The sequence below is a fragment of the Zonotrichia albicollis genome, chromosome 1 (assembly GCF_047830755.1).
Source record: "Zonotrichia albicollis isolate bZonAlb1 chromosome 1, bZonAlb1.hap1, whole genome shotgun sequence".
NCBI lineage: Eukaryota > Metazoa > Chordata > Aves > Passeriformes > Passerellidae > Zonotrichia > Zonotrichia albicollis.
In genome coordinates this window covers 94586101-94613934 of record NC_133819.1, presented here as the reverse complement: position 1 = coordinate 94613934, position 27834 = coordinate 94586101, and the positions used below count along the sequence as shown (strand labels likewise).

General features: G+C 38.6%; 1 protein-coding gene across 5 annotated transcripts in view; it reads left to right on the top strand.

Annotated features, from left to right (window-relative positions):
• Positions 1–27834, top strand: part of CARMIL1 (capping protein regulator and myosin 1 linker 1) — a 190253-nt gene that overhangs the window by 80913 nt on the left and 81506 nt on the right. For all 5 annotated transcript variants that reach the window (XR_012581675.1, XM_074547395.1, XM_074547381.1 and 2 more), the window contains exons 4-12: positions 2257–2316; positions 4544–4665; positions 6658–6755; positions 7108–7178; positions 7316–7389; positions 12440–12515; positions 15066–15154; positions 20141–20235; positions 24223–24309. Coding sequence is in view for 4 of the 5 variants with exons in the window: in XM_074547395.1 (XP_074403496.1) it covers positions 2257–2316; positions 4544–4665; positions 6658–6755; positions 7108–7178; positions 7316–7389; positions 12440–12515; positions 15066–15154; positions 20141–20235; positions 24223–24309 (772 nt within the window). In the remaining variant the exon portion in view is untranslated. The remainder of the gene's footprint in view (positions 1–2256; positions 2317–4543; positions 4666–6657; positions 6756–7107; positions 7179–7315; positions 7390–12439; positions 12516–15065; positions 15155–20140; positions 20236–24222; positions 24310–27834) is intronic.

The following is a 27834-nucleotide window of genomic DNA, read 5'->3' as shown; positions in this document are numbered from 1 at the left end:
TCTACTGCAAATTTCATTAAGTTTTGATTGAAAAAATTGAAAACGGTGAAATTAGCTGTCTGGTTAAGTGAAAGGTTCCTAAATGAGAGGCACAGATAACTTTTTAAGAGGATTTTAAAAACATATGATTTTGGGTAATAAATGGTTATAAATAATAATGGTAATAAATGGGTAATAAATGAGGTTATTCCTTTTAAAACCTTGTAAAAATTATTTCTTAGTTTGAAGTAGATGACGTTTAGAACATGCTTTACGTTTTTGCTGCAAAGCAAGGACTATAAATTCATATTTTTAACTAGAAAAACTGAACCAAAGTTGAGCTGTAGATATAGTTCCATGTTTCCTGATATTTGTTAATTATAGGCAAGAGGATTTGCAGACTAAATTCCTGAGCCTGGATCTGTGTGAACTTTTCAAATATTTTTGATTGTGTATGCATGTAATGACACTTTTTATATATGTGTTTGGACATACATACTTTAGCAAAAAAAAGAACCCTCAAGTTGATAGGTAAATAATTTCCAAAATATGAAGGATTTCAATTACAGAAACTTCCCCCCTAAAATTTCATTGTGATTTAGACAAAAAAATATGTAATTAGTACTGGAAAAAAAGAACTTTTCCCCTTCTGTGTGTATAGTCCTGCTTAATTCAGTAGCCAACAATAGCTGCTATAGACTTTTTTGGTGGTTTTTTCCTTTTTTCTTCGTTCTGCCCTGAGTCAACTGCACAGGGCTGTATCATCACAAAAGATTGCCAGGCCTAGCTTAGAAATAAAGCACTGAAGAGAAATTAATGCCTTGCACTTGGGGAAATGCAGGTGTGAGCCCTGAGAAGAGGCTTGTGCTGGTTCTGCCTCAGTTCCCCGCACTTGCTTCATAACCAGATGTGATGGCACCCCTGAAAGTGCCTGTTTGCTGTGGGTGCTGCCCCTGCAGCAGAATGTGTGAGATGAAGCACGTCAAGTCCCCAAAACTTCAGAGTAAAGTTTGTTCGCCAAGAAAGGCCTTCGGCAGAAAGTGAACTTTGCAAAGAAATGAGAGGGGTGTTTGTATCTTCTGATGCTGCCAAATCATGAGGGCGACTGAAGGGATAAAGATTCAGAAAATAGACAACAAAGAGACAGTAATAACAAAGGTTTTCTGGAAAGATTTTTGATGGTTGGAAGCTGGTTCCTCTGTTCCTGGCTTTCTAATGTGCTGTTCCAGCCTTTACAGGGAGGGAGCCTTGTTAGCTGTGTCTGGGTTCTGGGCACCCCAGTAGTCATTCAGGGTTGACTTTTTCAAAAATACAAGAATAGAATGATATGGTGCTTGCCAGTTAGCCTGGGAGCACCCTGACTGTGAACCTAGGATAAGATAAAGTACAGGAAACTTTGTGCAATTCAGACGGACTGCTCAGTTGCAATGGTTTTAGTGATAACTAAAAGGAAATGAGCTAATGTCTTGCCCTGTCATCAGGATTCAGTCCAAGAGGTTTGTTTCTTTCTGTATATCTCAGTTGTCAAGATGGTTGTCGACATAATTGTGAATTCAGGTCTTAGCTACACTCCCTGTAGCCCTAGATTTGTCCTTGGAGAAGAATTCGCTGCCACCTTCTAAGCTTCCATTTGGAGTCAGTATGTTCTTCCCTGCCTAGTCTCACTGTCATCCAAATAAACCACTCAAAGTTTATGTATCACTTCCTCTAATACTTTTAGATAAGCTAAAGCAGTCCTTGGACTTTTATGTTCATATCTTTATTTACTTATTTATAGATGTTATTTTTATTCATATATATGTATAATGCATCTTAAGGTCAGTGGGTTTATAGACACGTCCCTTCAGTTTTGGGCAGTAAAGTTTTTCATATCTGTGATCAGTATAACTAATGAATAATTGTTAAGCTGTAAAGATTGTAATAAATGATTAATCAGACACAAGAATACGCATCAGTAGTGTATTGTATTAATGATGCTTTTTATAGGAAATTTTTTTCATAAAATTGATTGTAAGCTTTATGTGCTTATTGCTTGCAGTAAAATGTCCAGTGTGGTATTCCTATAACCTCTAATAACCATTTAAACCTGTAACCTGTAAGTATTTTTTAAATGAAAAATGGGTCCAGGTATTAAAAAATACTTAGGGTCAATTACAGAAACTGATATTGAATATGAGTAGCCTGCTCAAGGTTTTATTAACCTCATTGAGAAGTTTAAGGGCTCTTTAAAATAAGATGATGTTTGCACTAATGTGGTGTTTTCTTTTCTAACTATAGTTAGAACTAACTTTCAGCTACTTGGAAATCCAAGGAGTAACTTCCAGTAAGCCAGGCCAGGTGAGTGCATTCTAGATAAAAGATACTTATTTACTCATTGCTTAATCTGTGCCAGTCAAGGAAGTAATGCTCTGCTGTGCAGGTGTCTCCTTCCACTGAGCACACTGTGCATTTGTCTTCTTGCATTCTTGCTGGTCTAAAGTCTTAAAAATAACAATAAGAATTTCAAGAGTCATTTTTAGGAATGTTTTGCACTTGGAATAATGGTAAGAAATAGATAGGGGTTTTCTCTAGTTCAGTATGGTGCAAGTTTCCATTTGTATCATAAGTGGATCTTTTCCTCAGAGCTGGTAAAGCAGTGGTGGCTGGTATGCAGTCAGCACCACACAAGCTGCAGTGGCTTCTGTGGTGAAAACCTTTATGGGGCAGCCCAAAGCTTACATTGCAGGCAGGAATGCTTTGCTTTCAACTGTTCTTTGTGCCTTTTCTGTGTACAACACAAAATATATTTGACAGCAAGTTACGTGCCCAAAAAAGTAATGTCAAAGGGAAGGTGCTGAAAAGAAGAATGCCTTTAGAGCGTTTTTAATTCATAATCTGAGCATGTTGACAAGATTTGACAGTTGAATTGTATCAAAGCCTTCATGTGTTTAATGTGTGTTTGGCTTTTAAAGAGCTTTTAAGGAATAGGAGTGCCTGAGCTACTTTGAACTCTGAAAAGCTCTCATTGTATTAACATCTTGTCTTTTTAACTTGTCTTTTGAAGCTTTCCTTAAAGGAGGGAAAATAAAAGGTCCAAGTATTTTAATGGGGAGACATTTACTAAATTCTAAGTTTTTGTGGCTTTTTTTTAAATTAAGGTACTAAAATGCCAGGTAACTGTTGCTAATTATTCCTGGAGGCATAGACAATCACTGTTGTAGCAGTATTTACAAGAGATTTTCAGCAGCCTCAATGAGCATACACTGTTCCTAAAATATTTCTTAAGGTTTTTCACTTTTACATTCATTTGTGTTTGAATTGTGTGGGACTTCTAACTGAAGGCAGAGAGAATCCCAGATTATTTCTTGTGGAGCAAATGGTTTTGTTGCAGTTTTCCTGCAAACAGCATATGATAGCTGTGATATCAGAAGGGTATAATTTTGTGCTGGCCATCTTGCAGAAAGCCATGAAGAGCTTTCTACTGTAAGATAGGTGAGCAAATAGACAGAGGAATATAAGGAAATGTTGTGCTCATATGGGTGATGATGTAAACTGTGGTGAGTTGCCCACTCATTCATCATCAGGGAGTGGTGGCAACAGGCTCAGAAGGCAGTTGAATTGTTGGTAAAAAGCGTGAATAGTCTCAGTGTGCTTTAGGGGTAATACAGCCTCTTCTAGGATTATCATGGTGGTGACCCTAGGCATGGATTGGGAACCAGGAGAGCTCTGTGAGCCAGCTTCAATAAGAAGCAATCCCCTGTATCACACTGCATAGTGTCCCCTCTCCTCCTATCTGTCTTCCCTTATTTATTCCTCACGCTACCTTCTCACTGTGCATGCACAGCTTCCTGTCTAAAAGGTGATGGCTTGGGCTGTGCTAACTATTCACACTGGAGTCAGCAGAAACATTACATTGCTTCCTGTGATGCAGCCAAAAGCAGCAGCAGAGCTGATGTGTCACTCATACCCTAATCTGATTTGGTTCTGAACACTCAATATCTAAGAGAGGCACGTTGCAAAAGGCTTTGTCTCCCTCTCTGAAGCACACATCCCCCGGACAGCGGGACAATCATGCTGGCTGAGTTACTGCTTCATCTGCACAGACAGACAGCACAGCACCACAGCATTTTCTTAAGCAGCACAGAACAAAGCATTAGAGCTTTTCCAGAGCATCACAGCCACTAAAGACTTTTACTTTTTGCCAGAGGAAATAGGCACCCTGCTCATTCAATAGTTTCCTGCCAGGCTGTGCTTGCTTCTCCTGGTGTTCTGGAATGTGTTTCAAAAGAGGACAATGCTGTGAAAAGTTCTTGGTTTTCAAAGTGTCAGCTGAGGTCAGGATCCTTTGAAAATTGTGTTCCCGTGGGAAGCAGAGCACTGTTAGAAAAAGCAAAGTTTGAATACGAGGGTCTTTGTACATTCAAGAACAACTTTCAGAAACTTTACCTGGTGTATTGCTGTGTCATGTCTTAAAGAATAACAAATTCCTATGAGCATTCAACTGGCATTTAAAATGTTTTCCTGTTTAATTCATCAACATGAATTATATGATACTCTTCTCAACCTCTTGCACTTTTGTTTATAGTTGATTATGGAAACAGAGAAATGCAGCATCTCCATGAAGATGGCATCCTCAGAGGATGTGAACGAGGTGCTGGCACACATCGGGACCTGCCTGAGGAAGATATTCCCTGGACTCTCACCAGTGTAAGTATCCTTTAGGGCACCTCTACTGGGAACAGATTGTATGGAAGCAGTGACAAACCACCCCTTTTTGCCTGCTGGTCTCCCCACCCTGATCTCAGAAATACACTGAGGATATAAGAATCATATCCATAAGCTCTAAACTTCTGTCCAGGTGTATGGCAGAGCCAGGACATGGTGTAGAGCATTGATAGACTGTTTGTCATCCTGTAGGGTCATAAGAGCTTTTGGGTTGAATGGGGGGGTGCAGTTATTTGAGGTCTTAAGTTTTTATTTTACCCTCTTGCCTCTCCAGCCTCAGGTACAGCTTAGGTTCTATCTTTTTTGTTGTAACTGGCTCCATGTTCTATTTTTTCCCCCACCAGAAGTAAAATCTGAGTTGGGAGAGGAGGGAGAAGTTCCATTTACTTTCAGTGTTTGTGAAACAATGCACATGATTGTGAGCCTTGTTCTTTTCTTCAAAACTAAGCCCTGGGCAGTCTTGTCATATACTTCCTATGGTTTAACTGAATTATTTGTCTCCTTCTCTGGCTTTTCTTTTCATTGCCTTATTTGTGCCTTTGGTTTTCTCTCATACCTGTGTCTCTGCATTCTATCATCTTGCAGCAATTCTAAGTAGTTTTTCTTCATTTTATTTTCCTTGTTCTCAGTCATTGCCTCATTTTCATCATGCTCTACCAAGTCATGCAGCTCTACTGTATTCTCTTCATTTTCTGGTTTTCAGCATTATTAGAAAAAAAGAGCTGTGGAAAAGAGTTTTCCCAGATATGTTGATTTTTATATGTGAACTTTAGTAACAGACTCTAGATGTGAATGGTTAGGCTAAACTTACATGTTTTATTTTGGGTGCATGTCTTTATTATTCACCTTTCCTGTAGGTGGAGTAGGAAATCAAGTTCATAAACTCTAGATGGCATTTTCTTTTTTTTTTTTGTTTTCATTTTTTTCTCACTTCCAGTTTTCCTCTTGGGCAGTGTAGTTACTGTCTTAGGGGAGATTGAGGTCTCCTTTCAAAAAACATGAACATCAACTAAATGTTTGTGAGGAGGGTTGCTATAAAATCTCAGTAATAATGTGAGAAATGTAGACAAACAGAATAAAGAGTGTTGTAAGACTGTTTGTTTCTCTGGTTGTTTGTGAAGGCCTTGAACTCTCTATATGTTTTCTGTGGGTTTTCTTGAGAACATTGCTGGAGCAGTGGGTAGCTCTATGGAGTGCTTGTTTCCCAGAAAAGAAATCAAATTTCTTGCTCTCAGATAACAGTTTTCCAAAATGAAGGCATTGGCGTTGTGTAGATGATAGAGGACCAGATCAGGCAACAAAGGAGGGAAGAGATTTATCCAGTTATATTGCTTATTAACTCTTCTACTCCACTTCCTACCCCCTCAGACACCTCATAAATTCTATAGTTTATGAGTCAGTCTTGTCATTCAGAAAACCAGATAATTTTATTTCTCAAAATGTAGGAAGGTACTGTGTTTCTTGTCTGTCTAGGGAAGAAAACTGATACCAAATTACAAAGATTGGAGCTGGATATTAAGAGTGCAGCCTAGAGGCCACACGGAACTGCTCAGCTCTTTGCACCATGGTGCTATTTCTGCATGATAGCATGGTGCATATTTCTGCAGTGTCTATACAGCAGTGGTTTCAGGGTAGCCATTAATACCATGTCTCTTCCCTACTTTGGGTGTCCTGGTGTCAGATGAGGGCCACAAGCCTCCTTACGTGGAGTGATCCTGCAATACAAAAGGATTTAGTTGCTCCAGTTGTCACAGGGTTAATCAAAAGAAAGAGAGAAAGAATGAATGAATGACTGTTACTCCTGCTGTGCTGCATAATGGTATGTGTGCCTTTTAGGAAGGAAAGTGGGTTGTATTAAAAACAGGAATTCTTCCTATGCACTTATTTTAAAATGCTCTTAAAATAAAAAGGTTTACGTGTTTAAAAATACTTTCAAAGCCATGAATGATGTTTTCCCCCCTCTTTTCCATCTAGGAGGATTATGAAAAAAGTAACTATGGAGCCTTCAGAAAGACTGGCTAATCTCCAGGCCCTGTGGGACAGTCAGACTGTGGCAGAACTTGGACCTTGTGGTGAGAACAAATTTAAATGCTCAAATGTAAAAGAGGGCTGGAATTGCAGTGTCAGGAAGTTTAATTCTATTTTGGGCAGAACCTTGTAAAGGTGTAATTAGTTTTAAGGTGTAATTAGTATGAGGCAGACTTCTGATTGGTAGGTGAAGGCACTATATTAAGCTTTCTTGCAACTTACCACGTGAAGATAGGATAGTCTCTGTTCCTTTCATAAGGACAATGCATAGTCTTCTGAGAGAAAAAGAGAGTGAGTTTTAAAAACTGGATCTTTAAGTATTGAAGTGTCCTTTTAGATGTACATTTGTTTGCTTGTGTGACTACTGTGTTAAAGAGTCTCTTGGGTTGTTTGTAGGAGGCTTTTCACAGATGTATGCCTGTGTTTGTGACTGGCTCGGATTTCCCTACAGAGAGGAAGTGCAGTGGGTAAGTGCTTGTCTTGTTCTGAAGCTCTTTTCAGCTACCTGTACTAATGATGAAAGAACAGGTAAATCCATAGTGCTTGACAAAAACCACCCCACTACGGTTCTGTAAAGGGGTATTTGCTTTTGTATTTTTAACAGGATGTTGATACGATTTATCTGACACAAGATACCAGAGAGTTGAATTTGCAAGACTTCAGCCACCTTGACCACAGGTAAACCATGTGCAGTAATCATGCTAATACTGATCAAGTGGGATGGCCCCATAGCTGTTACTGTGAAATAACCATCTGTAGCATTTTAGGTTTTCAGCACAAAGCTGCTGTTTTTGCACCAAAGCCCCATGGAAACCTCATTTCATTCAGGAGCTGGAGAAGATAAATATATTTTCTTACTGGAAGCAATCCAAAAAGTTAGAGGATAGATACTTTTCCTGTGATAGCAGATATAAGAGCTCAAATTCAGCAGATAAAACATGCATCTACATCTGGTGAGCAAAGCAAAAAAGGAAATTATGAAGTCTTGACTTCTGCAGAATCTTTTTTCTCATGGTGTACACAGTAAAGGAAATTAATTTTTGTCAGCAAGTCAGTAGAAGGTTTAAGTTGTTCAACTGAATTCCAGCCAGTTGTCTCTTCACTTATAATAGATGCTGTCAAAAATATGTACTTCCAGAAAGGAACTAATTGAGGGTAATTTTGCTGTGAGATGGTGAAGCCTAGCTAAGTGTTGTGTTTAGTTTACTGAATTTAGCGGGCTGAGAAAATTGGATTCTGAGAAAGTTGAATTTGGAGATATTACAAGTAGGAGAAAATGGGAGGGAAGCTTAACTAAAATTTGTCATTATACAAAGGAAACTGAAAAATTTAAGAAAGTGCAAATAAGATTGAGAAAGCATTTGTTTCTTTGGGAGAAACCAGTGAAAGAATTCAGGATCTACCATAGATACAATATCATAAATACCATAGATAAAATATCATAACAGAAAGGCTTGACGTGGAGGTAGGTAAATAAGAGTATTTTGCCGCAGCATTCTTTACAGGTTTAAGCTATCTGATGCGTGAACTTGCAAATGTCCCATTCAAAGATTTAGCTCATTTTCTGTGCCACATTGTCACAGCCTGCAGTGAATCCCTTGGCAAAGTTACCAAGCAGTGTCTGTGTTGACCAACTCAGAGGGAACTCAAGACTACAGGGCTGCAGCTGGTGTGTGGCAGATGTAGCCAAAGACTCTTTCATTGGTTAAGCCTTGCTGAAAGAGGATAAGGGGAGGAATACTATTAAGCACAAGCAAATTTGGAGCAAGAACTTAACGATGCCTTAAACATTTATTGCAAGAGGAAGTGATGAGAAGACTGTGGGACATTGTTGAGAAACTGACCTACAGATACACAGCCTCAATGGATATTACATGTTTGAACAATTCATTAGGAAAGAGTAGGTAGAATTGTTTTAAATATTTAGAATATCTCAACAGGTGCAAATGAGTTTGGCTTCCAGAAAATGAAATAATGGGGCATGTTGTTTTAGAAAATATTTTCATTAAAATATACCTTACAAAATTACTGAAGAAATGTGTTTGTGCTCTTAAGCAAAGTCTTTTCTAAGTGCTTTAAGATTGTCTAAGTCCTAAGATTCAAATCTATTTTGGAGCCATTTAGATGCTATGGAATCTATCTTGTGATGAGAACATCTACATGTTGAGGACTGAATTAAGAACATTTTGGATTGAAATTTCACGATGAAAATTTTAAGAAAGCCAAACCCTTGTTATTCACTAAAAATACAAATTAGGAATTGAAATCCCAGTCAATTCAAGAATGTTTGTAAGCATTTTCCAATATATTTAAGACCGTGGAACTGCTGTGAATTTACTGCGTAAAGTCACAGTATGTCATTATTCTTTTGGATTTTGAAAGGCTGTTGTATATCTCATTCACCTAATTTTTGAGGTTGCTGAACCTATATAGTTTATGTTGTGTAGTAGCTCTGAAGCAAGGTAGGACAAGTGCCTCAGTTCTCTAAATACAGAGCTATGCATTGCAAAAATAAACAATTTGTGTTTTTCCAAGTAAAGCATTTCAGTTAAAGGTCAACATAAGATGGCATGAATTATAGATGAATTTAAGTTCCCAGAGCATCACAGCTTGGCTTGCTGCATGGGAACATGACTTCCGAGGTTTTATCTGAAGCTATGTTGTGTTGTGAACCATATAATTGTTAAAAAAAAAAAAGACCCAAAGTGAAAAGTGAAAAAGGGCTTATTTGATACGGTTGCATGATCTTCATCTGTGTTGCATATGTTTTAGCTTATTTGGACATTCAAAAAAGTTTTTAAAAAATGTAATTGTTTAGATTTTTTTCATTGTGCTGTTGAGATTTCTTGCCATCTGAAATACACAGGGGGACTGGGATGTTGAAAAAATGTGAAAGCATTAGATGCACTGGAATCTTGTTGAGGCTTGGAGGGATTGTCTGCATTCCAGAAGTACAGAATTTGTTTTTATTTTAAGATGGCACAGATTTATCTTTTATAAATACTACTTTATTCTGGATGGCAATTTAAATTAGTGTGAACATCTCAATGTAACTCAGTGAGGGAAAGTTATGAGAATGCCCTGCTTTTGTAACTGGTTCTTAGCTTTCTTTCATGCTATATTGGAAAAGAATTCAGGTTATTGTTAAAACCACATCTAGACTGCAATAGAATAAAATTAATCAAGCAATATATAATTTTGAAAAGAAAAACTCGATAGCAAGAATATTGGGGTTAAATGAGCTTAAAGCAAGAGAAGGATTAGAGGTAAATTCCTGAAGGGCGCCCTTCTGACCCACTCGTCAGAAGCACCTTCAGAAACTGGAACAAAAAAAAGTCTTCCCTTAAAATCAGATGGTAGAATTTGATAAAGCAAAGTTTATAGACACCAAGTACAGCTGCTTGCAGAATAGGCAGGGACTCCACTGTCTGCAGGAATGTTGGGAGTAGGGAAAGAGATGTGTGGAGGGGAGCACTTGGTGTTTGTGGAGGTCCCAGGCATGACAGGAGTTTGAACAAACAGGTCTTGGATACCACCGAAGATTAAACTATTCAAGAAACATTGTTGCAACTGGACAGGAATATTTTAAAATAAATCAGCCTAGCTGATTTGCAAATTCTCTTCTTTAAGTATTTCTTGAAAGTGTCATAGCTCTGCCCCCGAGACTGAGCACCCCTTGTCTGTCCTTCAGCCATTTCTCTCCCGAGCCACAGAAGGAAGGGGGAGAAAGGCACAGCCTCAGGCAAGCTCTGTCTGCAGCCACTCTCCTGTCCAGAAGTTCCTGAGCTCTTGCCAGCCCTCCAAGCTGCCTTACCAGCTCCCTGGCAGTGTGAACACTTGCAGTTGGTGATCCCCAATCATTGTCCTGCTGTTCCTTTGAGGAACTGGGCTGCTGCTGACAGCTGACCTACAAATGCTCGTGGTACCTTCTGCTGCTTTTGGAGGTGGTGCTCCACAGCATGACCAACTCTGCTCCACCAGCGTCAGCCTGTCCACTGTGTGCCCAGCTGTGCTGCCTGGTTACTGCTGCATGAACAAACCCAAATTTCACCTGAAAAATTGCTCTTACATTCATTCCACTTCCAAGGCAAAGGCAGTGACAAGGGAGGCATCAAAGCTGCAAATCCATTACCACCTTAGTCATCTTACCAGGGAACCAGAGAGGGAGAAGCAAACCTCTCTGTCTGTGGGCATTCCATACTCCATGGAAAGATTCCTGCCTGCCCAGCCTAGGGGGGAAGTACTTCTGGGTTGTTATTTTTTCTCACCTAACATTTCTGCAGTTAGTTATTGCTTTACATGGAGATGAAGTGTGTGTGTGTGGTGTGTGTTTGTGTAGGAGCAAAAACAATGTGGGGGACAGAAATAAATCTATACACTCGACGAAGCTGCTAACTCTCTGCTCTGCTTGTGGAAACAAATTCACCACACAACGTGATGTGTGCTGTGAACAAGATGGAAAGATGGCTTAAATCCTCGAAGGGCACCCCACACTAGTTCCTTTGCAGGAGTGTGAAAATGTCTATTTGCATGAGCTTCTCAGTTGGTGAGCTACAGCCTTTTGCTGCAAAATGCTGCACCTTCAAATCTGTTACCTTAGTGATGCTTGTACTTCCAAATGTAGCTACTGCAGTTCCCAATATAGCCCGTGGATTGCTTGTCCACGTGATGTCGCCTTGTCTCCTGGCTTTCCTGTGTGTTTAACAATCTCCCCAAAGTGTCTGCGTGTTTGCAGAGGAAAAACTGTAGGAGGGGAAGAATAAAAAGAAGATGGGAGAAGGGTGCTGCATGTTAAGTGCAGATCCCTGTACCTGCCTATGTCCTGAATGAAGGATCGGGTGGGGTTGGACTAGCTTATCAAAGCCAATACTTTAAAAATTCTCCCTAGAAAAACAGGCTTGAATGGCACTGGTTTGCTGGTTTGATGAGTTAGTTTGTGTATGTTACAGCTCTTTATTTCATTATGAAGACACAAGGACTTTCTAAGGAGCTGTTAAGCCTCTGTGTAGGTGTATGTGAGTGTTTAATATGCAGCACCAAACTGATCAGAGTGCTGCAATGTTAAATGGTGTGATAGTGCTTGATGAATGAATCTGCTGGGGGGAGCGTGCAGATGTGACATTCATCAACGCCTGCTGCTGGAGAAACCTAACACAGGGAGAGCAGATCACGTTAAGAGGCTTGGAGTGAAGAAAATGGGAATAATTTAGAATTTCATTTGTGAAATCCCTTTCACAATTAAGGAGGGTTTGTGCTGAATGTTGCATTATCCTGTTGCAGGTCTCCTATTTCCTGGGGGAATTTAACTATAAGAGATGAGACAAGGTGGCGTTCTCTAGAAGCATTCAGTCATGGAATTCTATTAAATCATCAGACTGCCAAAAAGCTTTTTAGCGTCATGCTAAATTATAATTAGAGGTGATTAAGAGGCTTAAACATGTCACAGGCTGAAGAAAAAGTTATGCTAAAAGTAGGAATGGCAGCCCAGACAAATTCCTGATTTAAAAATTCATACTAGAATGGATGCTAGTTGTCCAGTCAGAAATTTTTATTAAAATAAGAGGGAGATGTGCAGCTGCTGTTTTTTAGAATGAAGAGCTTTCTGTAATGGGAATGGTAGGCAATTAGCATTGCAAAACTATGGGGAATGTGATGTGGAAGAACACTTAGGAGATTGTTTCAAATGTCAGTTATATGAAATGTGTGTAAAAGTGTTTTTCTTTTCTAGAGACTTAATACCTATAGTTGCTGCTCTGGAGTATAATCAGTGGTTTACAAAGCTGTCCTCCAAGGATCTGAAATTAGTAAGTAATAAATTGAAACAATATATCTGCTTCTACCAGGCTGTGCTGTGTTTTAAAGGATACTGTTACATTTTTTAAAGTGAAATATTTTTAGCAAATACAACTGGGCAATCTATGGCCAATTTTTTTTCCCTGGAATTGTATCAGAAAATTATAAACTGTTGGATAGTCAGTTAGCACCATAAAAACACTGCTGAGAATCTGTTCTTGTCAAATTTCAAATCATATCGTTTGAAAACTTTGTTGGTTGATAGTAGTAGCCTATAAAACTTAATTAGGCATTGCTGACTCCCCCAGACAATATTATGTGACTGATTGGAAAGTAACTTCAAAGCAGCCAGAAATCTTAGTTACTTTTGGAGGTGAAGAGAAAAGGCCAAGATTATGTGGATTTTTTCCTGGATAAAGCACATTTTTTCTGTGCAATTTTCATTTTAACTTGATTATTTTCTCTCCCAGTTTTCCAAAACACTGATATGTGCCACCAGTATTTTTCCATATCAGTTTTCATTGCTAAAAACAAAAAGAGAGCATGTCTAAACAAGTTGGACTACTGAAAAAAGAGCCGAGAAAAGCAGTAATTCAGTGACAATTTAAATATGTCAAAATATGCTATTTCTCCCAAAGACTGTAGTCACAGGTGGAGTTAGTGGTTTGCTTGAGAAACTGCTTTTATGCTTGCCTCCAGAAGCTTTTGCCTTTAAAAATTAATGTTACATTTCCTCTTGTTTAAATGGATGCCATTATATTGCTAAGCTATTATATTGCTAAGCTATCATTTCCAATGGAAATTCAGTAGGAACTTATGTGATTCTTGGCAAAAGAGTAGGCAAAAAAACTTCTTTCCTGCTGGGAGATCTCTCTCAAAATTATGCACAGAATGAAGGTGGTGGTATTTTTAGTGTTGTTGTAGTTTGCTGTTAAAATCAACATTGTTAAAAGGTACAATGCAATTAATCAGTTTCTGCTTCAATGAAATGAGATAGTTTGCTTAGTTAGAAGACTGACTGGTGTAGTTTGTTTAGAAGAAAACCTGGCCATGTTATCTATCTGAGATATATTTATGTGAATATTTTGGGATTTTTTCTTAGTAGCTTTCCTGTGGAAAACAAATAAACTTAGTCAGTCTAGGAAATGCATCAGTTACTTAAAAAACCCAACCTCTTATCTTCCACACATTGAATTATTAAGTCAAAAAAGAGGAAAATGGACATTGTTGGGCAGTAAATCCATGCCCTAAGAGCCCTGCCAAGGGTCACTATGAGGTCAGACATGTCCGGAGGCCATCGAGTGCATTGTGTTTCATGAGTCCCACTCTGGCATTGTGTTTGATGCACAGTACCCACATTGATTTTACAGTACAGGCATGAAACTTTCCACTTGCTGTCACAGTACTGTAGAAATGTTGTGATAATATTCTGAATTGTCAAAACATGGATGGTAAAGAAGGCATTAGGAAGATGGCTGAGTAGACAGTCTTCACCAAAAATTGTCAACCTTTACCGCATAAAGGATTAATAAGATTTTACGTGAGTGGTAGAGCAGATTTGTTTTGTTTAGAGTGGGTTTTTTTGAACATTCAGTTAGTTTAAAAGTAAAAAAACAAAAAAACCCCAAACCCTAAAAAATCCACAAACTAGAAAATGTCAGATGGTCATTAGAGACAAAGATAGCCCAGGTATGAATGTCACATTGTAATCTTTAAAGGCAGGTAATAGAATAGTTTCAGTACTTTATGATCATGACTGAAATTCGGCTTTGGATATCACGTGAATGCTGGTTAGTATGAGCTCTAGGGGGAAAAAGAAAAGTCAAATCCAGAAGCAAAATAAAACTTTATAATAAAAGGTGATGATGTACAGAGTTCATTGCATGGCTTTTGAATGATTACGGTTTTCTCTCTCTGTCTGAATGAGCAGAGCAAACAAACTCTTTTGTTGTCATGTTTTGTTCATGGCACTTGCAAATATCCATGCAAATTCTAGAATTCAACCACGGAAAGAACATGAGATGGGATTTGCTTCTCCATAGGCTGGAAGGATTCATACTCAAATATACTGGCCCTTAACCACTAGTCCTAGGGAGCCTTTGGAGGATCTCTCTTGCTAGGGTGTTTTTGCTCCTGAGGTTTTTGGGTGTTTGTTTGCCTTGTCATTCCTGGTCAGGAATTTATTCTCCTTTGCACTAGTTACCACTTTGTTTTACAGGACATGTATGCATATGAATAAGGTTTCTTTTAAAATTGAGTGAGAGATTTTCCTGAACCACATGATTTAGATTGGTTTCACTGTCATTATAAAAATTCTGCCCCTTTTGGTTAGGCAGCCTGGTTTGTTAGTTACTTGCTTTTAGTCTGCCTCCTGCTTCTCTTAAGTCTTTTCCAGAAGTCTTCTGTTCACTTTTCTGAATGTTTCTGGTATTTTTACTCCCTATTTATGTATAACAAGAAGATGGTTGTGGCCTGGATCCCATTACAATGTACAGCTTAACTCAATAACTGTCTGTTCCGTGTTTGTGTTCTTTAACTCTGTTCTGTCTTTTCTGTGGCAGTCCACTGATCTCTGTGAGCAGATACTGCGAGTGGTGAGTAGGTCCAGTCGCTTGGAAGAGCTGGTATTAGAGAATGCCGGGCTTAGAACGTAAGTAATTCCTTCACAATGTCGCTTCAGGTGCTGCTTGCTCCCACTAAAAGGGATGTGTGGTGTATGTTAGCCAGAATAAGCATTAAAAAAGCTGCGCTCAATGTTGTCTAGTTCTGAGGAGCCTCTAGTCACAAGCTTTTTATCAGATTTTCCAGAGGGTCTGTATGTCCAGGAAATCCCTTTCAACTGATGTATTTTAGGATTCTGCCTGGAAAGTTGGGCTAAGTAGAACAAAGTGATTGAAAGAGAGCGTAAACCTTAAACTGGCTCCTAGTGTTCCTCTCCCAGATATGGGTCCAATAGAAGTATCAACACCTTTTTATCGTTTAAAAAACAGTGGTTTTTGTTAAAAAACCCCATACTATTCCATATGCCATATCACATTGCTGTTGTTTCATTTCCAAATGAGTTTGTGTTACCTTAATGTGGATTGCTGTCTGCTCAAATGTAACAGGACTTCTACATTAACAACTCTTTTGAAGAAAGTAGATCAGTAAGTTTAATGGCTTGCCATAGACTTATAAGGAAGATACACAGGAATAAGCCATACAATTAAATCCTTGCATATGTTTTAAATACAGGAAGTTGTAGTTACTAGGTATTTGCTTTTTTTCCCCCTTCACAGGAAATAGAAGCAAAGTTCAAGTTACTTCCAGCTGTGCTAGGTTATACTTGCAGTGCTTGTTTTAATGTTAGGGTAGTGTCCAAGACAATGCAGACAAGATAAACTCTAGAGCTAATGAATTATTTTTAAATTAAAAAGGCAGTGTAAAGGTGGAAGAAGCAGAACACTATGCAGAATTACAAATAGAGGGAAACAAGCACAGTGGAGATATTTGGTGTGCCTTACATTGTCTCCTCTTCCATTATTGGAGTCTTTCTCCTTTTTAAAGTTCACTTCGCATTGAAATGCCTTTGAAAGAAAATTGCCTACATGACACAAGAAATTTGAGGTCGAGTTTGGAATAATATGGGAACTTTCTGATCATTAGTGCACTGCTTTTAATAGCTGTCATTCAAACATAAGCTCCTGGTTTTAATCTTGTTTTCCAGTATGTGCATTGAAATCTAGTGATAATCATTAATATTAAAGGATATGTTGAATACCTTTGCACATTGCCTACCTTAATTTATCACAGTTGGATTAACTGCTTTCAGGTTTAACAGGACCTGACAGATAATCAACCTGTGACTTTGGTTTTCCTGTCTCCATCTACATGCAGAGTGTTTGGCATTGTGCCTTGGTGTGTATCTGTTCTGATCAACACTGTCTGTTTTTGCCAAGGATGCATTTGTCAGTTTTGCCATTTTTCATATCTGTTTGCTAGGAGACCCTGTTGTTGCTGGCTATCTTCCTTCCCATGGCTTACAGACCAGTCATTTTTAATGAGCTGTGGTACAATACCAAACCAGGGTTAAGCAAGAGCTACCAAGAGTAAAGCTGTAGGAAATAACCTGAGCAGCTGCAAGAACATATTTCTTCCTGCAGCAGAGTCAGTTTAAGATAATTCTGTTCTTTTCTATCTCCAGCCACTCATTTCTGTGATTTGGTTTGGGCCACAGCCTCATAAACACTTGTCATCCTCCCAAATGATGAAACAGCAAACTATTGTACAGTAGCAGTAATAAAGACCCAGAACTAGGGAAGTGTGAACTTCCTGTTGGGAAAAACAGGATGTCAAATGAAGGCCCCTGTCGGATAAGATTTGTGCTTTCCAGTTTAGATGCTCTTGAAAGTTTTATCCCTATTTCTATTGCTTTAACTACACATAAAGGGTGCAGTTTAGATACCGCTGGAAGGCTTCAATACATATAGCAATCACTAATGTTTTGGTGAGTGTTTTAATTAACATACATGATGTCTAGATTTCAGGGAGAGCAGAGTCATTCAGTCTGGCCCAAAAAAATAAGCTTGAAAAGAGTGTTAATCTCTGAGGCATTTTAGAGGAATGGGACGATATGTGATAACCAAAATACTGATTTCTGAGTGGGCAGCTCAGCTTATTGATTAGGCTGGGCTTTGGTGTCTACCAGGCTTTGAAGCTTGGCCTGACAGGCACAGGCTGGGTGTGGTGGGAGCTGCCTTTGGCCCGCACTGTTGGGAGATGCTAAATGGCAAAGACTTGGATATTAGGAAAATATTCTTCCTCCAGAGGGTGGTTGGGTGCTGAAACAAGCTCCCCAGGGAGCCAGCCTGGCCCCAACCCTGCCAGAGCTCAAGAAACATTTGGACAACAGTTTCAGAAACGTGGTGGAGTTGTTGGGGTGTCCTGTTCAGCACCAGGAGTTGGACTCAATCCTTCCAACTCAGGATATTCTGTGATTTCCATGGAACTGCAAGACAGACTTCCAGTCTGCAAAGGCCTGTTTGCAGAAGGTGTTGCAAGTGGTTTATTTGTTGCACTTCCATGTTCTCTGAAAGCTGGCATGCAGAATGTCCCTGCCTCCTTTCACACTGTCCTGTGCAGCCGTGTTCCAAAGGGAATGGCCAGCTGCCACATGGGGAACGAGAGAAGTGCCTGTTGATGGTCTTTGAGGGCCTAGAGGGCCTTTGACAGTCAAGTAGAGTCTTATCTTTCCCTTCTTGTCAATGTCCTTAGACCTAACAGTGTTGCTTCCTCCCACACATCCTCTATTTTTCTGTTACAAGGATGTTGTCTAGAGAGATCTCAAGGAATTTTTGTTTGTCTGAGATTGCCAGATTGGTAGTATTCTTTCCCTTGATGAAATATCCTTTGTCTGTCATATGTATAGTTGAATTGAATCTTTTTGGGGCTTTACCTCCAAGCCTCAATAAGCTTGTTTCAGCCAAGCATGGCTGTGTAATGCATACAGACTAAGCTTCACGCTTTTTAGGAAGTTTCAGACAGACCACATGCTCTGTTCCTAAGTGTGCAGCCAAAAGAAGTAACAGATTTTATGACTTGAAGCAAATAATGAACAAAGGAGGAGAAGAGATGTTCCCCCATGAGCAGAGCTAAGGTGCCTCTGTTTATGGCAGAGATTGCACAGGGAGTGTGTGTTATTTGTTGTATTATTTTTTCCAAAATGAGCCTTGGAGCCCTGTGAGCCCAATATAGATAATCCAGTGCTTTGTGGTGGAAGTCACTTTGCTGTGCCTTTGCTGAGTAGTTCACACACACTCTAGTTGTCCAAAACACTCTGGTAATCCTGCCTATATTGTTGGCAAAAGCTGGAGCAGAGTTTGCAAACAAGCCTGTAGGTATAGGCAAAGTGTTGTAATGACAAGAATCTGTTAGGGATAAAGGAAGAGGAGGAAACGCCTCAGGAGGAAAGGGTTTGTTGCTTTTTAATTCAAAACGTCATTTTTCTTGGCTGGACATAAGGAGCTTGATTCAGATGCCTAAGGGCAGGCATCTAGTACCATTTGAAATGCTGAAGGATTTTCGCAGTGTTGGCAAATGTCATTGAGGACCTACAGGAGATCTGTAGTCTTCTGCAGCAGCAGCTGGTAGCAAAGCAGGAGACCCTGGGGCCTGTCAGGTGGCAAGGTTTCAAGTCCAGAAGTTCTTTTTGTTGAGTGTTTGTATTCACTTGCTGCTTGTATTTTAGGAAGAGAATGTGTTTTTCCTAAAGGCAGCCCTTCATCATGCATCTGCAGTGCTGGAACCAGTTCTAGCCCCAGAAAGACATAGGGTTTCAAGGAGAAATTAAACTTCCCTGGAGCATCCCTGTACTCCAGTAAACTTTGTAACTTCAGATAACCAAAGCTATTGAGGCTGTTGCTGTTCAGCTTCCTTTCTTTTCCAAATACTATAAGAGGATGCTGCCTCCTCTGTGGTTCTGAGCACAGAGTTTTGTGGTAGGCAGGATGTGTTCAAAGGAAAGAGAGCAGTGTTAATGAGCATTTTGGTAGTTCTCCACCATTGGCCTACAGGAGAAGAAATAACATACTTCAAGGCAGAGAGAGAAAGAAGGAATTTCAAGACATCATTTTGCTTTCTATCTTGGCGTCTAACTTAGGTGAAGTAAGAGCACTGAAGTTACAGCCTCACTTTATCAACCGCGTGCAGAAGGTGTAGTCCCTTATCACATCATCACTTCTCAGTTGATATGAGAACAGGTTGGAGGATTTGTGTTAGAGCTGATAAAACATCAGCCTTCTGACTTCATGCAAGAAATGTGTCTTTACCAGAGTGTGACAGTGTGGTGTGTGACAAAGCCCAAGCTAGCTTTCAGCTTGGTGCTGTGGGAGCACAGAGCTTGCAGGCAGGGCTGCGCTTCCTTGCCTCTCAAGTGGCTTTGGAGCAGAGGTCATGCTACTGCATTAACCTGCCGTAGTTGGTTAAGGTTGCTTTAAAGCTCTCTGTGCTGCCTGGCCTGGCTGTTGTCAGCGTTACAGAACTGATACTCTGCATCTCTTTTGGATACATTGCTGGGGCTGTGATCGGCCAGTTGTGCCCTTTGGTGCTTCTCACAGTAAAAAGAAGCAAAAGACCAGCTCATCAGTGTGCTGCTGCTCTTTGAGAGAGCTATTCCTGCTGTTTTATAAGGTTAGAAATACTTTTGGATATGCTGCAAAGCCCATCTGAGTGACTGTTGGCAGAAAGCTGATGCCAGTGAGCAGGATGATGACTTGTGAGTGAAGGAGCTGGTGGTGTGCAAGTTGGTGTGCATCTCCAAATCCTGTGGCATGCAGAGAGGTGGAAGATGTGGTCAAGTTTTGAATTATTCTGTGTAACTCCTATTTTATACCTTCAGATCTCTGTCAAAAGCATTTTAGTCTTTGATTGTATACTCTTCAGGTCTCGTAGGTCACAGACTGAATAAATAACAAAGTGACTCCCTTTGAAAGATAGCAAATTAGCCAGATAAGCATTGTTTAGAACCAGGAGGAATCAGTTTGTGCTCTGCACTTGCAAAGGCCACTTGTGTCTAGTAATACCTTGATGCTTTTAAGCTTTGTATGTGCTGTTGGCAGAGGAGATAACAGGATTCCTTCTCCCTCTTTTTTTGTTGCAGGGATTTTGCACAGAAACTAGCCAGTGCCCTAGCCCATAATCCCAACTCAGGACTCCATACGATCAACCTTGCTAGCAATCCCCTTGAAGATAGAGGTACTGTAACATTTACATTTTTCCCTTTCTAGAAATGCAATGGGAGGATTATTCTTCAGCTTTGCCTGAAGAATAGGTTATTGTTTAATGCTAATGGTGCTGTAAATTTCTGTTGTTCACAAATGACTGAGAATTGCCATTCTTTTTGACTTATGCATATCCATTGGTGTGTTGAGAAATATTTAAATGTCTAAACCAATGCAGGATTTTAAAGGAAGACAAAATACAGTGATTGTTTTAAAAAAAACCCTCTAGTTTTTAAGAGGTGTACCTTTTTAAAAGCAGTGTAATCAGTAGAAAGATGAAGCATAAGGCAACTTTGTTTTTTGGTTTGCATTTTTCTGATGGTTTTATATTTTTATTTCAGCTGTAATGCCATATTTCTTTTCAGTATGAAAATTGCCTCTTTTTCTCAGCTCTGTGATGGCCTGCCCTGTTGTGAGGTCTTGGTGATGTTCAAGAATACTGGCATAACTGGCATTCCTATGGAGCAAAGTGCTGTTAACTCCACAAGATGGAAAATCAAGCTGAACAGCTCAGCTTTTCTCAGACTAGGCACCCCTAGGCATGATTTCAGTACATATCAAGTCATTCCTCTCCCTTGTCTACTCTTTTTTCACCCAAGAGGCATTTATTTTTAAAGTAAGGTTACATTCTTTCAGTCTGGAGTTGACCCTTCAGCGTTGCCCATGTGAGATTTCCATTTGCTTCACTTAATGCATTCCAGGCACACGCTGTTCTGGGATCAGACTGTCTTGTGCTCCTGTTGGGCCTGAAGAAAAATAAGAATTTTACACAGAGAACCTTTTCTTGTTTTATTTGGTTTGTTGGGGGAAATGTTCTATTCTCTTTGCTGTCATGATTCAAAATAGAAAAACTGTTCATTCTGATCACAACCTGATTGACTCAGAATGTTGTTAACGCAGAATTTTGTAGGTGTCTCTTTCTTGCTGGTTCAGTGAGAAGAAAAATAGCTGGGAAGGAGGTTTTCTTCCTTTATGCACCTGTATCACTTTTCTTTTGACTAGAAGCAAGCATGATAATGTTTTGTTTTTAACCTATTCTGAGAAGTTTTTTTATTTGAAATTGTTCACACAAATTGCTTTAACTCTTCTGATTACCTCTTGCCTGCTGATTATTTCTTGTCCTCGTTAAGAATTCTCATCACATGAAAGCCAGTGCTCCGCTGAAGAGCGTTTTTGTTACAATGTGCTGCAGGCCTACTGCATTTTACAGAAATTTCTGTTGCAAGCTGGAAAAAAGGCTGCTACATTGTTGATTCTGCTTTTGAAGAAGTGTATTTAGGTTGTTTTATTTGAAAGGGGTTTTTTTTTCCCTAAGGAACTCATTTTTATCCTGGAAGCAAAACAATTGACCAAACATTGGGTACTCTACGGTGCAGGGAATCTTTTTTTCATTTTTCAAACATATCCATGGGGGTGCTTTCTTTGCAACACACCTATAGATTCAAGCCATTCCACAGTATCCATGTATAAAACAAAAATGGAATGCAGAAACTACAACTTGGAGAAATTAGTAGGGTTTTTTCATTATCTCAGCCTCTCCTATCAAATATGCAATTAAGATTTGACCTTTTCATTAGAATGAGATAGGTTACAGAGTACTTAGAAATTCATTATAATTGTAATGTGCAAATACTGCAGCTTTTCAGTTCAAGAAAATTCCCTGGATGCAAGGTAATTTTGACTTTGGTAAAATGGGGTGGTAGGAAGGATTTCACAAGTTAAAGTGGAGATTCATATAAATGTATGGATTTTGGAAAATACCTTTTGAAAAATCATCTGCAGGAACTGGAAACAGATTATTTTGCAGTTATAAGGGAAATCACAGAGCTGTTTGTTTTCTGGAGAAGAGCATATTGGACCCTGTATGAACACAAACATGCACTAAGCTATTTTATGTTGTTGAGTACCAGTAACTTAAGGCATGATATTATTACATATTAATGCAGCTGTCTGTATTCCAACAGCATGGGAAGTAGATTTAGTTTACCTAAAGCATAGGGCCTGTCTTCAGTTCAAATACAGTACAGTGTTTATATGCAGTGTTTTTTTTTACTGAGACCAGTCTCTTCATTTTTTTTGGCTGTCCTTTATGGTACTGTCAATATTTATGAGACTAATACCTGAAAAGTTTGTTATCAATGTTGTCTGTAAAAATTTCGGCACACTGAAGTGATGGCAGCTTTACTTTTGGCTCTACTAGGATCAGAATTTAATCTCATATTTTGTTAATAATGCAAAACAAACCTACTGAAGCCTAGTAGTACTCAAATTCCAAACTGTGTGCCTGGATGCAGCTAACTTCATTTCTGCCATGTGAGCTGTCATCTCTGTTAAGCCATTAGCAAAAAAGAGTCATCTAAAGGGTGTTCAAGGGGCAGAGCAACCAGAAGCAGTTTTTGTTTTCTGCACCTGATTCTGTATCTTATAACTTAACCTCCATGCTAGTAAGATGTGGAAATTATTTAGCTTGGCTAGAACGATCATTAGCCTGCAGATTGTTAGCTAAATACAAAGATGGAGAGGTAAAACTATTTACTACAGGTCTTAGTAAAAATGGTTTACAGCAGAAATTACATTTGTTGTATCCTTAGTGATAGTGATTGTCCTTATAGAGCTATGGAAGAAAATCCTGTTAGTATGATTTGATTCATTCTTGCTGAAAATTGGTGAAGGTATATGGCTACCTTTGTGCTTTACAGTAAATGATTCCAAGGTCTCATGGGTCTAATGCTTTATCAATATAAATAAAAAAGTGTGTATTGTTTTGAGCTGCATGGGTGTTGCATACAATGCTTTTACAAAGAGCATTAAAAAAAAGACCCTACCACAGTATCTGCAAGGTAGCTGCCTCCTCCATTATCAATGATAAGTAAAACAGAATGCAGAAATAAATGTAGGTAGAGTAAATGTAGGTATGTGACCTACAGTTTCACAGGCTGTTCCATGTCTGTGTATGTGGAAAGGTTATCAGCTTTTTAATTTACTATGTTTTCAAGCAAGTAAAAGGTTTTACCCTCTTTCTCTGTGCCCTTTTCTCTCCAAATGAATTGCTGTAGACAACTGTATTTCACACCTCAGGTTAAGCCTGGAGTTTCTACCTTGATTTATTACTCTAATAAATATTTCACAGCTTAGTTGCATTGTTATTTAGGATGTACCCTCTTAATCAAATATCCGTCTTTTGCTTAAAATGGAGCATAAAATTTGTGAGTCAGGAACTTGGACACACTGGGTAAAGGCTTTAATGCAAAGTGCCTTCTTATGGTCTTCTTCTTTTGTTGAATTTGTGCTGAGGTAGTCCAGTCTCAGCATCTTAATAGGTTTTTACTCTTTAGGAATTGCAAGTAGTTCTGCCATTTCCAAGCCTGTGTCCTGGCTGGTAGCCTGCAGGCTGCTGTAAGGGAATTAAGTGGTCATTATGACTTGGTAAAGGTTTCAGGCTCTTAGGGTTTGCCTCAGAAAAAGAGGGTGATGTTGGCTAATGTGGGTGCCTTTCTTGCCTTGACAGTCCTTCCTTTTTTAAAAGAAAATAAAAATAGTTTGAAGTTTTGTGTGAAACACCATTGTTGGGTTTTAGTTTGCGCTTAGATTTTTTAATTTAGTTTTTTTCCTGAAACATAAAGCTTCCAGATTTTCCAAATGCTGACTGCTTGGTGTGTGCAATAGCTTCACTTTGACTCCTTCCCAAAAGTACACGTGTATTATGAAGTTTTTAAACTAATTAAGGAGGATTACTGATGGTTAAAAACTAAGTTTCCTATCTGTTGTTCAGTGGTTAGCAAAGCAGCAATCTTGATTACATCAGTAAGAGGTTCATAAAATGACAGAGCCCACCTGCACAGTGAGTGCAGTTCCTTCTCAAGTGTCACTGGTGCAGTTTGCCCCTGCTGAGATTTGCTGGGAAAACCTGAGGTCACAGAGCTCACCTGAAAACATCTGTTTTGTCTTTGCTTCCCCACAGGTGTGTCATCTTTGAGCATCCAGTTTGCCAAACTTCCAAAGGGACTGAAGCATTTAAATTTATCTAAAACCTCCTTGTCACCTAAAGGTAGGTTTTATAAATATGCCTCTTTTTCTCTTCTAAAACTTTCAGACTTGCATACAAAGAATACTTTTTCTTAACAGCTTATAAAATTATTCATTTTGTTAATAATTTACATGTATTTTCTCAACAGTGCAGCTGCTTTTTTTGCAGTCCTGGGTTGCTGAATCCTGGGCTGGGTTCTGAGTACCCTGCAGCACTTTGATAAACTCAGACTTGCTTCTGTAAGGGTTAAGTTTGAACCTGTATTATAAAGGAAGACTGAAATTAGGATTGACATGAAAGATATGTTTCATACGCACTTCAAAAAAATGTCTGAAGCAAAAATGTGTAGGGGAATTTCCAAATGTTTTGTATGTACACAGTGCTTTTTTGAAACCAAGCATTGTGACAATAGCTGGTGAGTGATTTGCTCTGTCTAAAGACTTCTTTGTTTTATAATTTACAAGTTTCTGATTTTATATTGTAATTGAAATGGTTGTATGTTTTAAAAGCAATAATGGCAGTGAAGCAGAAGCCAGACGCTTTCAGGATTTTTTGCATTTTTGTTTCACAAATAATAGAAGCAGTGACCTCTTGCACAGATGGCACAAACCCAGGGTCTCCTGTATAGGTAATGGGTATTAAAAATAGAAAAACCACAGTGACATTATTGCTGCTTTTTTGTAGATGTTGATGACCTGGAAAAGATGACTGAGTTAGCAGTATGAAGGACATCAGTTGATAACAGACAGAAACCATGCCCTTTTATCCTGTTTATTATTGCTCTGTGAAGCGCAGATTCTGTATTCTCCTTAGCTTCAAGAATTAACCTAGGGAAATATGGGTGGGTTAAAGGACTTTTTGTTTTTTTTATTATGGGTGCCTATGGCTCTTATTATGCTTACATAAACAAATCCTAACAAATCCTAGCAAATCCTAACATGAGTTTATTCAATAATGATTTTCACTAAAAATACTTTCATTGAACTCTGAGGTTGTTGTTTTCTACTGCTAACTCAATTTTTGGTGACAGTTGGTTAAGAATCTTGACTAATGTAACATGTACTCTTGAAATGAGATACTTGTGAATTTAACAGACATTTATGGAGTTCTAGTATGTTCATTCATTCTCTACTTTTCTTCATGTGAGCTGAATTATTTCAGCAAGCAATTGTGAAGTTTGAGTCTAGAGAACATTCTAGCAACATTTCCTTCTTCATGAAGAATAAATGCCATCTTGATGAAGTTCACCCACACATCTCTTGTCAGTGAAAGTGAATTCTGAGGTTATTAAAAGAATCTGAATGTTGTTAACGCCCTTTTAAAAGATAATCTTTAGGCAAAAGCTGAAAATATTTTCCAGTATGTCTAATACTGATGACCTTCAGATTAAAACATTACCATTAATGTTGTCCCATGGAAGCTGCTCACTATTTCTTAAAAATAGTATATGCCATGTCTTAAAATGGGAATTCTTACAACCCTCAGGACCTGAAGCAACTCAGGTTGCTGCAAAGCTGTCAGTTCCTGTCTAGCTTAAGAAGACAGTCATGATTTGGTTTTAACTTGGGAGGCTATTTTTGAACTTGTAATACTTTCTATGGAGAAAGTCTAAAAGAATCCCTGGATCTTGGATTCAGTAGACTCCAAAGTGCATGTATTTTTTCCTCCAACCTTTTTTTCTCTTTTTTGTTCTTTTATCTTTTTTTCTTTTTTTAATTTTTTAAGCTTTTCATAAATTCATAACAAACCCTCACAGGTTTTGACCTTATTTTAAAAGTGCTTTCTATTTGAGATAAGTTTCTAAGATTGACAAATGAAGTTCAGGTGGCAACTTCCCAGCTGATCTTTCTTCAAATATTGTATCTCAAAGTTCCTGAGAGCTATTAACAGTCTGAGCCTCCTGAGAGTGGTAAAAGAGCATAAAAGATTGTCTGCAAATGAAAGTGAGATTACTGTTAGAGTATAGCATGAGGTAGTGTGAAGTTCAAACATAAATTTATTGATTTGAAGATTCTGGTTAAATGGAAAATTCTAGTATAGTCATTCAAAGATAAATCTTGCTTTTCTGAGTCCAAGACAGAGGCTAATTAAAAAAATCCCTCATTCACATTGTTTGTCTTCACTGATGTGGCTGATTTTGAGCGGTTGGCCCTTTTAAAGCATGAAACCAGAAGTAATATTATTAATTGTTTGCTAGCTCTTTTTCTCCCTCAAACTCAGACATTGCTTCTGAATTCCCAGAATTGGTTCTTGGTTGTACATGCTAAATTGCTAGTAGTTTAACCCAGCTGGAACCCCAGCTGGTAACAGGGTACCATCAAGCAGCCAGGATAAAATTGCATTTGTTCCTTCTTCTTGGTGTTGCTTGCAAATGTTGTTGAGAAGGCTCACTAAAGTGAATCCAAAGCTGTAATGTCAAGCTTTTAAACAGAGCTTTTAGATAGTTTTTGAAGTTTCAAAAAGTATTAGTTTGCAGTTTACCTTTAGCAACAGGGTGTAGATTAAACAACACCCTCTCAAGCTAAAAGAAAAATTATGCTAAGCAGAAAATATTTGAGACTTGACAAGGATGTTGCTGTTCTTTGATATTTTTCTGTTTCAAAAGCCTCCTGAAACCAAGAGTCACAGTACTGATATGGGAGACTTTGTTAATTATTTGAAAGCTCAGAAAATTAAAGCACTGACATCAGTATTTTTGTCTTCAGTAGCTTGCTAGCTGTTTCTTCTACATCCTCACTGGCAAATCAGTTTCATAAGTTTTTAAGTGGAGACTGGATGTGTTTAATCCATTGAATGCCCATCCAGTTTCACTGACCAGCTTTGAGAAATTGTTGAATGTTGTGTGGTAGATCACTTGCCTTCTGTATAGCTTTGGCCAGGAACTTAAAAAAAAAAATTGCTGCATCAACTAAAGGACACAGTGATGCTTATACATGTAAGAAAAATGTGCATGTAGTGCTTGAAAGGCAGCAAAGACCGTCTACAGTAAATTGATAAGTTGATGATAAGCTGCAGAGCCCTCAGATGAAATTTAGATTTGAAGGAATCAGAAATAGCCATGTCCTAATTTGTATTTTGAAAAGCTGAAAAGTTTCAATGGAAGAAAGCCCTGACTGGTTTGTTCCCAATGTGAGCTTTTTAATTTTAATGTGAAAAATATGTGTTTGTTCTGATAAGCAACTGAGAGTCTTTATGCGTCTCTTGGTACTTTTAATTAACTATTTTTATGAAATTACAGGCAAATACATGAATTGAAGTATTTTTAATTTCTAGGTCTCATCAGTTGCTTTTGAAGTTCCGGCAATTATAATTGTTAATGTACTTGGTCTTCCACAGATGCTTGCATCTACTTCCACAGATAGTTTTATTTAAATATAATTGTTTGTAGGAAGACACTGCCTTAACATTATGGTGTAAACTGTGTTTTTACAATCTTTTTGAAAATGGATCTGGATACCTCCTGGATCTGGGACAGATGACCTGCCTGGTGATCTGTGTTCCTCAGCTGCAGTACAGCGATGGCAGTAGGAGATCATTGAACATTTG